General features: G+C 41.6%; 1 protein-coding gene across 1 annotated transcript in view; it reads left to right on the forward strand.

Annotated features, from left to right (window-relative positions):
* The window catches only part of SSU72 (SSU72 homolog, RNA polymerase II CTD phosphatase), a 54468-nt gene extending 52255 nt beyond the window's left edge, over positions 1-2213 (forward strand). Inside the window, exons 4-5 of the mRNA XM_073656838.1 lie at positions 766-884; positions 1805-2213. Of these exons, the coding sequence (XP_073512939.1) occupies positions 766-884; positions 1805-1906 (221 nt within the window). The 3' untranslated portion in view covers positions 1907-2213. The remainder of the gene's footprint in view (positions 1-765; positions 885-1804) is intronic.
* Positions 2214-12983: the final 10770 nt, after the last annotated feature.

Consider the following 12983-nt stretch of genomic DNA (forward strand, 5'->3'; position numbering starts at 1 on the left):
CAAATGAGGACATTCACTGCCATCATCTGCACTCCAAATGAGGACATTCACTGCCATCATCTGCACTCCAAATGAGGACATTCACTGCCATCATCTGCACTCCAAATGAGGACATTCACTGCCATCATCTGCACTCCAAATGAGGACATTCACTGCCATCATCTGCACTCCAAATGAGGAAATTCACTGCCATCATCTGCACTCCAAATGAGGACATTCACTGCCATCATCTGCACTCCAAGTGAGGACATTCACTGCCATCATCTGCACTCCAAATGAGGACATTCACTGCCATCATCTGCACTCCAAGTGAGGACATTCACTGCCATCATCTGCACTCCAAATGAGGACATTCACTGCCATCATCTGCACTCCAAGTGAGGACATTCACTGCCATCATCTGCACTCCAAGTGAGGACATTCACTGCCATCATCTGCACTCCAAGTGAGGACATCCTGATATGATTTCCGCTCAAGACAAATAGACTGGAGAAAAGCTGAGGTTTTGAAGCCACTGGTGTATGCATTATTTATTTTTATAGGAATGGAGGCAAATCCCCTAATAAAGCGTGCTGGACAAAATAATAAAAAAAAATGTATAGTTACTATTAGAAAACTTTACAGAATTTTGAACATATTTAAATGTGTCCTGTACCTCAAGGAACGTCATTGTGTATAGCGGCCATCTTTTGCATGGTTGAGTAGAATAATGTAGTTTCCAGACTGCAGTGCTCCTCGTTTCATTATGGGCCGTTTATTCCACAGACCTGAACTCCAGAGAACAAGAAACATGTCAGCCCGTGCACGTCATCAATGTCGATATCCAGGACAATCACGAAGAGGCCACACTAGGAGCTTTCCTAATTTGTGAACTTTGCCAATGTGTAAGTTTTTATTTATTTTTTAAAGCTTCTACTGCAGAATACCTCTGTAATACTGCAGGCGCATTGTGAGGCCTCATACCAGAAAGTGTTCAGTAAAGCTCATTGGAGTGTATGCCACCTTGTGGCCCAAAAGGGGTAATACAGCTTTTTTTTCCTTTTTTTTTTTTTTGCAACTAGTTATTATAGAGTATATACTTTTAAGTCTTTTGTGTGTGATTTTTTTTTTTTATTTTATTTTTTTTTAATGCTCCCGATTTAGAGATCTGATTGTTTTCAGTCTGAGTGGCTGACACTCTGATATCACTCCTAAGGCACAGCATATATTAGTATTGTATAGGTTTCATAGCTGCCCTCCCTTCTAAAGCGCCATACAAACGAGAGACTGAGTGCACGGTGGGACCTTACAGTAAGTTACATAGTCGCCTACCTATAATGGTTCACTGTATACCGGACACTCTTTACAATGAGGAAGCCAGATGATTGGCACCACGGAAGACTAGTCTTTCCAAAACTCCTTCCTATCTTAATTTATGAACTAGGACAGTCTATTAATCTCCTGGCCTTTACTGGCAGCCTCAAAGGACAGAACGTCTCTACTAGAGGCTCTCGTTCCAGGGTTAGACGAGTGTTATATCATTCTGGCCAAGAAGTCAAAAGTCTACCAATTACAGACCAGTGCTGCGGATTATCAAATGGGTGTTCTCATAACAGCCACTGTTCATGTGATCGTCGTAGAGCAGGAGGATCACTTTTCTTTAAAGACCCACCTCTAGCAGCCACATTTCTTCATGGGATATGTAAGGCTCGCTATAGCTTTTCTACAGCAATATCCGCTGATTCCTCAAGGATTCCTAAGCTTCATCTAGCAATGCATATGGGCACCATGGAATATGTCAAAAATGTCCGTCTCTATCTTCCAGATACAACACACAGACGACATGGAAAACGAGATAGATGAACTACTACAGGAGTTTGAGGACAAGAGTGGACGGACCTTCCTTCACACCATCTGCTTCTATTGACGCAAACCCACTCAGGCCTTATCCTCTATCATTGTTATTATGCTTCATTTTCCTAGATTTTTTTATTTTATTTTTTTATTTTTTTTTTTTTTAAGTGTTTTTCCTCCTTCAGGTATTTTGTCCAAAACAAAGATAAAAGGACAGCTGTAAAAACATTTGTGTATATATGGGAATATGAAAGATTGAGGGAGAGATCTATGGAAAAAAAACAAGATTGCCTAAAATTTGTGCTGAATGAGTATTATTTTAATCTTTTTTTTTTTTTTTTTTTTTTTTTTTTTTATATATATATATATATATATATATACATACAGTATGTTCTTTCCAAATGAGGAGTTTATTTGTGGTTCTAGTCGCTTTGTAACCCTTCGAAGTCAGAGAGGGGTAAAGAAAGACAGTGATGGACCCGCTTATCAGTACATGGGTAATACTGACACATGGTGGTGATGCCAGATCTACAAATATGAATATTAATATCTGTAAAATAATAGGTAATAAATTGGAGATGTACTCTAAGTGTTGTGAATTGTTATTATTACATGTGAAACTTTATTACAACACATTGGTGTGAAGCTAAGCGATCATAGCTTCTATAGAGCCCAACACAGGACTTTACGCTGCTTGTCTTTACACTACCTGCAGCTCTTGCTAGGACAGACTTGTAGGCCACTCGTATCACACATTTATAAAACTCAGACTGTGCTCTGATCTCAATACCTGGTATATAAATAGATGAAAACTACCGCACTCCTGGAGTAATGGTGGTGCCCAGGTAGGGTTACAAGCCCGTAATCATGTAGAGAAGTAACCTGGCACTCAGAAGACTCATGGGTTCTTTTTATAATTTTTAATAAAGTAGTGCAGAAAATAAATAAGACATTTCGGTCACATTAGACCTTCATCGGTGTACTACAAAAATGAAAAAATGGCAGTAAGTATCATATAGAAAGGTGTAAACAATACAACTAAATCAATGAGAACAGACATGATCAAACCAAACAAATTTGTCATGGGAAGTGCTTAAAGGGAGTACAACATGGGAAAATAGGATGGGAAGGGAAGGAGGATTAGGAAAGGGAATGGTGGCAGATCCTGAAATCTTATGGAAAGGAACCTACCAGTTTGCGGAAGTGGGTATATTAAAGCAGTAGCCTATTAAGTTCTGTTAGCTGTGGGGATAAAGATAAAGGAATGAGTGCCATAACCTAAGCCTTTACTAGTATAGGCAATCCCCTCACTCTCTATACTAGTAAAGGCCTAGGTTATGGCACTCATTCCTTTATCTTTGTCCCCACAGCTAACAGAACTTAATAGGCTACTGCTTTAATATACCCACTTCCGCAAACTGGTAGGTTCCTTTCCATAAGATTTTAGGATCTGCCACCATTCCCTTTCCTAATCCTCCTTCCCTTCCCATCCTATTTTCCCATGTTGTACTCCCTTTAAGCACTTCCCATGACAAATTTGTTTGGTTTGACCATGTCTGTTCTCATTGATTTAGTTGTATTGTTTACACCTTTCTATATGATACTTACTGCCATTTTTTATTTTTGTAGTACACCGATGAAGGTCTAATGTGACCGAAACGTCTGTTTATTTTCTGCACTACTTTATTAAAAATTATAAAAAGAACCCATGAGTCTTCTGAGTGCCAGGTTACTGATCTCAATACCTGGCCCGACTGCCAGGTCTCCTGACCTGAACTAAATGCATAGGTATAGATTTGGGTCAGAAAGACCTCCACCGGTCCAGATATGCCAGTTCATACTTGGACCATGAATGTTGGTCACTGCCAACTCCTCAATAATGAAAAGAACTCCTAGCTGCCGCCATCAATCATTTATACAAGCCGTTTGGACACCCTTTACAGGTAGTATATGGCTTCAGGGGTGCGGTTTACAGAGCAAGAGGAACACAGCTATTCAATTTTATATATTTAATCCAGAAAGACAGTGTTTATAAAAAAATATATACAAATGTGATACAAAATGGAACCCAAACAATATGGTATATTCAATTACGTAGAATAAAAGGGATAACGAAAGAAAAGTACTAAACCTGATGTCACGGAAAAATGGCTCAGAGCTTAGCGGAGGGAGGTACTCCTTAGGAAAATGGACAGAACCTACAGCAAGCTGTATCTTCCAGGACTGACAAAATACCCACACCCAATTCTGCTTTTTATTAGAGCAAGGTTACGCCCACATATCTCCCCTTGGTGAGTTCTTATGAGGGCTGGTTGTGGGGGATGTGCTAGGCCTTTCAGAATTTTGAGATCCCCAACTTCCAAGATGTGTTCGCCCCTGGAGGTCCCAGGCTGTAGATATTGTCATGTTTCTTATCACGAGTTTACCTTTCTATAGAGGTGAAACAATTCGTGAACAGCACTATCCGTCGGTCTATTAAGTTGGAGAGGTTAGAATGGCTTTACGGTGATGTGAGTGAATGCGTTGCGTTCGTCCCTTCGCTACAACACCCAAAATATTTCTCCCTTAAATATTGGATCGATACAAACCCCAATATTCATCACTTGCTCCAAAAGGTCAGGGAGCAGGGTATTGATCAGAGGAAAATTTTTCTCTGACTTTGAGTATACGAATCTGTCTTGGTGTCTTTTTCCCAGAGAAAATTTCCTGTTGTAATTACCTGCAGGAGATCCCTACTTCAATGGAGGTTGGCATGTCAGCTCGTTTTTGGTTTCCCAGTTATTAGTTTCTCTCTTCCCCAGCTATCATTAATCCAATATTTTCAATGTGGAGTCCCACATCAATGGAGGTTGAAGTGTTGGTTCTTTCTAACTTTCCCAGTTATTAATCCTATATGTTCAATATGAGGGTGAGATGTCTTATGGATTTTAATTTTCCTCTGACAGGTTTGCTATAGGCAAATCTGCCATATCCCAAACTGGATGGAGCAACCTTGTTGTGTCTGCGCAATGGCTTCAATATCACAGGGTTTTATGATGACGGCAGTCCGTCCAGGTGTCTTTACGTTCCCTGTAGGATTCAGGCAGTGATTGGCTGCGATTTGGAGCTACACCAACAGAGAACTGTTGCCATGCTGTAGAAACTCACAGCCAACAGTGTGTGTGGCCTCCTATCAGTAAATTCAAGGAGTCTGCAAATGAGTCAGAAATGTGATATCCTTGAGGCTGCGCCCAGCCCCTGACCCTACAACCACACACAACAGCTCGGGTAACGGACATTAATCTTGCAGCTTGTCTCTTAGATTGTCAGTCTTGCTGTAAATGGTTGGGTAATTTGTGTTAAATTAGCCCTGTTAAGCACCGTGAATTGTCATTATGTGCGAAAGCTGCTCATCTGTGTTTACTACTCTAAAAAAAAAAACTAAGATAAAAACAAAATGAGCAAATACCCTGCAATAAGTAAATAATGCACGAAAATAACGTGGGGTGCTTATTTAACATAATTTTGATTAAAAAAAACATAAAAGCCATCCCACTGCGTCAAGGTGACCCTATTCAGGTCGGTCCTAACCTCTAGTATTAAAATCTTACTATATGTTAAATTACGTAAATGTGAATAAGGGCCTTTACAACATTTACGTCATTTGATATATGATAAGGTTTTAATACTAGAGGTTAAGACCATCCTGAATAGGGTCACCTTGACACGGTGAGATGGCTTTTATGGGTTTTTTTTAATCAAAATTATGCTAGGGTACTTATGTTCTTTTCATGAACTATTCCTACTTATTTTTTGCAGAGTATTTGCTCATTTTATTTTGATCTTTGATTTTGTCTGTTTAGTGGGCTGTGTGAACATGCACCTACATGTTGCATGCATACCAATTTATATTCCTGTTAATCTCTTTAGGTATTTATTTACAACCTTAGATTGGTGTATACCTGTGTGATCATGATATTCATGGGACATTTCTGTGTATTGATCAGTCTTGCCTTTACTTTGGGTAAGAGGACAAGGTAGTGCTCACTCCAAGTCCCCCATGGCAGATACCTCACTGACCTGATTTTTGGTAATTTGCTAACATTTGTAAGGAAATTATGTTTGACGGAATAGAAATTATACTTCCTTTAAAGAGGTCAAAGCCACGGACTTCAGCATCGGAAGTGAGCGATCCTGAAGATATTACAACCCGAACACCTGTCGAGATGTGTGCATTTGTCCTGTCTATTGGAATAGGGCCTGATCGTGCCCACATCTCAGCAGGGTGTGCAGGTCGTAACATCCGCGCCACTCCAGATGCAGAAGTGAACAGCTCTAGACATCGCCAGATGTCACCTAATAAACTTTTTATCATATTGGCCTGACTTTTGGGAAAACTTATGGACCAGAATAGTTAGAGGTATTGTCTCATGAAGACACAAACTGCCCATATTCTTTACTAGGGCATGTGGATGAAATAGGAGGGCCCCCTCTGTGAGACCATTTGTCTATTGCAACTATCTAAATGTCAGCCATTTAATACTACATTTCCACTGTAGTAGAAAAGTGAAAGTTCCACTTAGACCACACTTTATATCACAGAATAGTGGCAAACAGAACTGAATAAAATGTAGTTTTTTATTTTTTCATTTCTCCTCTCTGATGCGGAGATATTAGCTTGTCTAAGGGGGGCATTACCAGAGCTATCTCTGGGGGTGTGTACTTCTTCCCCTGCATGAGGCTGACCAATCATAAGCAGACAGCAACATACAGGCGCAAGAAGCACACGCCCCCATAGGATCTTACAGCAGGCTTTCTCCTGTGTATTGATAGAGCAATAACAAGTGCCCGGAGTAGAGCAGAGATGAATTACAAACACTTTTCAGCTTTCATCTCATGGCAGCCAGTGTGGGGGAAGGGCAGTACAGCAGAGTTGACCTGTCTCATTATAAACACTTCTACCAGCTCTTCTCTGCTCTACTCCCAGCACTTTGTAATCACACTCAGCTATGCAGTGAGAGCAGACTGTCTGTCACTAGATGTCTCACACTGAGACACCTCCTCTAACCTACTAACCACTGTCTGCTGCTGCTGGCTTATGATTGGTTAACGTCACACAGGGAAAAAAAAGTACTCTGGTGACGTTTCCTTGGATTTAGGGGCCATATCACCAGGTAAAAAGTGTCCAGTTTTTGCTCTTATTTTATTTCCGTCACTTTCCTAAATATTCAGCTTTTTTCTAAACCCGCCATACAGTTCCAGAGATATAAACCTTTTCATTTAGTGCTAATTTTTATGGTCTTTATAAGGGGGCATGGCTCACTGGATCCTCTAGGGTGCATTTTTAGGCTGCTTTACACACTCCCCTTGGAAAATAAACTTCCCACTAAATAAAGTGGCCCATATCTCTGGAACCGTATGCTTAAAAAATATATATCAAAAGAAAAATGGCAAATCGAGGAATGAGTGGGAATAAAATGAGAGCAAAAACAGCCCACCTACTGATGAGTCCTCTTTAAGTTCAGGTCAGGAGACTTGGATGGTGTTTGGTGGACTGATAAATTTGGCCTAAAAGAAGAATTCCAGGCACGTTTCGTAATATGTTCAGGTAAGAATGTGACCACTGATAAGGTATATATACTACTCAAACAAAATAAAGAGAACACTTAAACAACACAATGTAACTCCAAGTCAATAACACTTCTGTGAAATCTTCCTGTCGAGTGATGAAGCAACACTGATTGTGAATCAATTTCTCCTGCTGTTGTTCAAATGGAACAGACAACTGGTAGAAATGATAGGCAATTAGCAAGATAACCCTTATAAAGGAGTGGTTCTGCAGGTGTGACCACAGACGATTTCTCTGTTCTCATCCTTTTTGGCTGTTGTTTTGAACACTTTTTCATTTTGCCATTGCTCTCAGCCCTAGAGGTACAGTAGCATGAGGTGGTGTCTACAGTACAACCCACAGAAGTTGCTCAGGTAGTGCAGTTCAGCCAGGATGGCACATCAGTGCGAGCTGTGGCAAGAAGGGTAGCTGTCTGTCAGCACAGTGTCCAGAGCATGGAGCAGATACCAGGAGATGTGGAGGGAGCGATAGGAGGGCAACAACCCAGCAGCAGGACTGTTACCTCCTCTTTTGTGCAAGGAGGAAAAAGAGGAGCACTGCCAGAGCCCTGCAAAATAACCTCCAGCAGGCCACAAATGTGCATGTCTGCACAAACTGTTAGAAACCGACTCCATGAGGGTGGCATGAGGGTCCAACGTCCACAGATGGGGGTTGTGCTCACAGCCCAACACTGTGCAGGACACTTGGCATTTGCCACTGACGCCCTGTGCTCTTTACAGATGAAAGCAGGTTCACACTGAGCACATGTGACAGACGTGACAGAGTCTGGAGACGTCGTGGAGAGCGATCTGCTGCCTGCAACATCCTTCAGCATGACCGGTTTGGCAGTGGGTCAGTAATGGTGTGGGGTGGTATTTCTTTGGAGGGCCGCACAGCCCTCCATGTGCTCGCCACAGGTAGCCTGACTGCCATTAGGTACTGAGATGAGATCCTGAGACCATATGCTGGTGCGGTTGGCCCTGGGTTCCTCCTAACGCAGGACAATGCCAGACCTCATGTGGCTGGAGTGTGTCAGCAGTTCCTGCAAGATGAAGGCATTGAAGCTATGGACTGGCCCGCCCGTTCCCCAGACCTAAATACGATTGAGCACATCTGGGACATCATGTCTCGCTCCATCCACCAACGTTGCGTTGCACCACAGACTGTCCAGGAGTTGGCGGATGCTTTAGTCCAGGTCTGGGAGGAAATCCCACAGGAGACCAACCGCAACCTCATCAGGAGCATGCCCAGGCATTGTAGGGAGGTCATGCAGGCACGTGGAGGCCACACACAATACTGAGCCTCATTTTGACTTGTTTTAAGGACATTACATCAAAGTTGGATCACCCTGTAGTGTGTTTTTCCACTTTAATTTCTGGGGTGACGCCAAATCCAGGCCTCCATTGGTTAATAAATTTGATTTCCATTGATGATTTTTGTGTGACTTTGTTGTCAGCACATTCAACTTTGTACAGAACAAAGTATTCAATGAGAATATTTCATTCATTCAGATCTAGGATGTGTTTTTTGAGTGTTCCCTTTATTTTTTGAGCAGTGTACTTTTGTCTACTAATTTACCAATTCAGTGATTCTCTGAGACCATGTAAAGTCCTGGTCAAGCTTCATGTCATCAGCACTTGGGAGGGTCTGTGCCTCATCCTAAAGATCTCTTCAGGCAGAATTTAACTGTTCTTCCTCTTGGATTACAACATTTGAGAAGGAAGGTTTATTATCTCTGTACCTGATCAACATTGTATCTGATGGAAGCCGAACTTCAGGTCCTGGAACATTGACTAATTCAACACTGAGCAGACGGGAAACTGGTGGTTGCCATGATTGCAATGTGGCAGTCTTAAAATTTAGAGTGTTAAAGTGTTTACGTCTAGGACACATGGAGTGAAATAATTCTGGAGCAGGTTTTCTTGGAACTCTTCATTTTGCCTCTAATATTCCTCCTGGAAATGTATGACTAAATGTATAACCAAAAGTTAACAGCATGTATGCCTACACTCTCCAATCCACTGTCAGCACACTTTGTGGAGCCTCTTTATGCTACATGTACTGTATGTGGTATAGAAATGGGGCGAACAATCGGAGCTTTAAAGGTTAAAATATTATTTCCTTTATTAAAAGAAAATATCTCACTTTCAAGTGAACATGAAATGACCAGCAGAAAATAAGGATACCAAAATGGGAGTAAAATAAACAATAACAAAAAAGTGGAAAGGAGAGGGAGGAAAATAAAGGAAATGGGCAGACAAAAGTAGTTAAGTACATAGGAGGATAATGTGGAAAGGGAATAAATCTCTTTCAATGGTACAATACCTCTATACTTATAGTATGCTTGGTTCCCCCACACACATGAATGTCCAAATCCTCCAAAGAGATTGCCAAAAGGCAGTCAAGTCTTATCCATAATGCTGGATCATCCCACAGGAGATAAACCACAACCCCAACGCGTGTTACATGTATGTAATATGTATAGTTCTCTGCCACATTGGAGCCCCCAGTCTCTTAGATCTATAATACGTCCCCTCTGGCAGGAGTTAAACGCTAGATCATCAGAAACTTTGGAATACCGTGAATGATATGGGTGTGCCGAACCATCTGATCAGCCTCATTAGGAACCTTTACATCAACCAAAAAGCAACAAAATTGCTGGACAAATCAACAGCCTTAAATACGCAGGCGATAAAACATTGATAGCAAATAGCATAGAAGGAATGAAGAACTTATTACAGACTGTCAAGACGGAAAACTTGAATACAGGACTGCTACTCCACACTAAGAAGACAAAGATATTGACTACTGCCAGGTACGACTAGGATACATTTGAGATGGACGGCGATGAACTGGAAGTTGTAAAGGACTTCAACCTACTTGGTGATAACTCAAGATGTAGCGACGACACCGAAAGTCACTAGGAGAATAGCAATGGGCAAATCAACAACGAAGTCACTAGACAAGATCTTCAAATCGAGGAACATTTCACTGGCGAAGAAGACACGATTCGTACATAGCCTGGTCTTTTCTGTAGTAACATATGGATGCAAAACCTGGACGATAAAGAAACAAGATAGAAGAAGAATTGACGCCTTCGAAATGTAGTGCTGGAGAAGGATATTATCAATACCATGGACAGCAAGAAGAACAAACCAATTTTGTAACAAATCAAGCCAGATATGTCACTCAAAGCAAGGATCACCAAGCTACGACTTGTCTATTTTGGACACATCATACAAAGAGAGCAATCACTGGAGAAGGACATCATGGTCAGAAGAATGGAAGGAACAAGGAGAAGAGGAAGACTAGCAACCCAATGGACTGATCGTATCAAGATAACGGCGGAGAAGACCCTGATGGACCTATCTAGGCTTGCACAAGATCGATCTTCCTACAGATTGTACATCAAGTCACCATGGCTCGAGATCGAGCTGAACGCCGTTAAATAGTAATAATCTCTGTATCATGGACTTGTACTTCTGTCAGAACATACTGACACCGCAATGGACTGATTCCACCCATTTATAATGTATAAAATGGGCTCAGTGAGGCCAAACATACCTTTAGCACCTTATGGCATAAGTTTAATACTACTTTAATGGGGTGACCATAGACATAGGACTATAATTGTATGCCCACTCTGGGTCTGATCAAAGACACCCTGCAAACTTAATATGAGTGAATCAGACTCCTATGAGGGTTCAATGTTTGTGGATGGAGTAGTGCCCAAATAACGCCATCCTAATGCCCACATTATAGAAGAGTACAGTACCATAATAATACCACCATACACTGCAAGAGTAACAAAGCCAATAGCTGTAGGTCAGATGGAAACCTGGGGTCATTTTCTCCCCTTTTGCCATAGATCCGATAGCTAGGAAACCAGCAATTCCCAGAACGTTAGGGTGGGAGGGTTCCTAGTCCATATTCCCACTGCTGCATACAGTACAGACCAAAAGTTTGGACACACCTTCTCATTTAAAGATTTTTCTGTATTTTCATGACTTTGAAAATTGTACATTCACACTGAAGGCATCAAAACTATGAATTAACACATGTAGAATTATATACTTAACAAAAAAGTGTGAAACAACTGAAAATATGTCTTATATTCCAGGTTCTTCAAAGTAGCCACCTTTTGCTTTGATGACTGCTTTGCACACTCTTGGCATTCTCTTGATGAGCTTCAAGAGGTAGTCACCGGAAATGGTTTTCACTTCACAGGTGTGCCCTGTCAGGTTTAATAAGTGGGATTTCTTGCCTTATAAATGGGGTTGGGACCATCAGTTGTGTTGTGCAGAAGTCTGGTGGATACACAGCTGATAGTCCTACTGAATAGAGTGTTAGAATTTGTATTATGGCAAGAAAAAAGCAGCTAAGTAAAGAAAAACGAGTGGCCATCATTACTTTAAGAAATGAAGGTCAGTCAGTCCGAAAAATTGGGCAAACTTTGAATGTGTCCCCAAGTGCAGTTGGAAAAACCATCAAGCGCTACAAAGAAACTGGCTCACATGAGGACCGCCCCAGGAAAGGAAGACCAAGAGTCACCTCTGCTTCTGAGGATAAGTTTATCCGAGTCACCAGCATCAGAAATCGCAGGTTAACAGCAGCTCAGATTAGAGACCAGGTCAATGCCACACAGAGTTCTAGCAGCAGACACATCTCTACAACAACTGTTAAGAGGAGACTTTGTGCAGCAGGCCTTCATGGTAAAATAGCTGCTAGGAAACCACTGCTAAGGACAGGCAACAAGCAGAAGAGACTTGTTTGGGCTAAAGAACACAAGGAATGGACATTAGACCAGTGGAAATCTGTGCTTTGGTCTGATGAGTCCAAATTTGAGATCTTTGGTTCCAACCACCGTGTCTTTGTGCGACGCAGAAAAGGTGAACGGATGGACTCTACATGCCTGGTTCCCACCGTGAAGCATGGAGGAGGAGGTGTGATGGTGTGGGGGTGCTTTGCTGGTGACACTGTTGGGGATTTATTCAAAATTGAAGGCATACTGAACCAGCATGGCTACCACAGCATCTTGCAGCGGCATGCTATTCCATCCGGTTTTCGTTTAGTTGGACCATCATTTATTTTTCAACAGGACAATGACCCCAAACACACCTCCAGGCTGTGCAAGGGCTATTTGACCAAGAAGGAGAGTAATGGGGTGCTACGCCAGATGACCTGGCCTCCACAATCACCAGACCTGAACCCAATCGAGATGGTTTGGGGTGAGCTGGACCGCAGAGTGAAGGCAAAAGGGCCAACAAGTGCTAAGCATCTCTGGAAACTCCTTCAAGATTGTTGGAAGACCATTTCCGGTGACTACCTCTTGAAGCTCATCAAGAGAATGCCAAGAGTGTGCAAAGCAGTCATCAAAGCAAAAGGTGGCTACTTTGAAGAACCTAGAATATAAGACATATTTTCAGTTGTTTCACACTTTTTTGTTAAGTATATAATTCCACATGTGTTAATTCATAGTTTTGATGTCTTCAGTGTGAATGTACAATTTTCAAAGTCATGAAAATACAGAAAAATCTTTAAATGAGAAGGTGTGTCCAAACTT

Source organism: Phyllobates terribilis, unplaced genomic scaffold (genome assembly GCF_046119375.1).
Source record: "Phyllobates terribilis strain yellow unplaced genomic scaffold, ASM4611937v1 Scaffold_12__6_contigs__length_324123572, whole genome shotgun sequence".
NCBI classification, from domain to species: Eukaryota; Metazoa; Chordata; class Amphibia; order Anura; family Dendrobatidae; genus Phyllobates; species Phyllobates terribilis.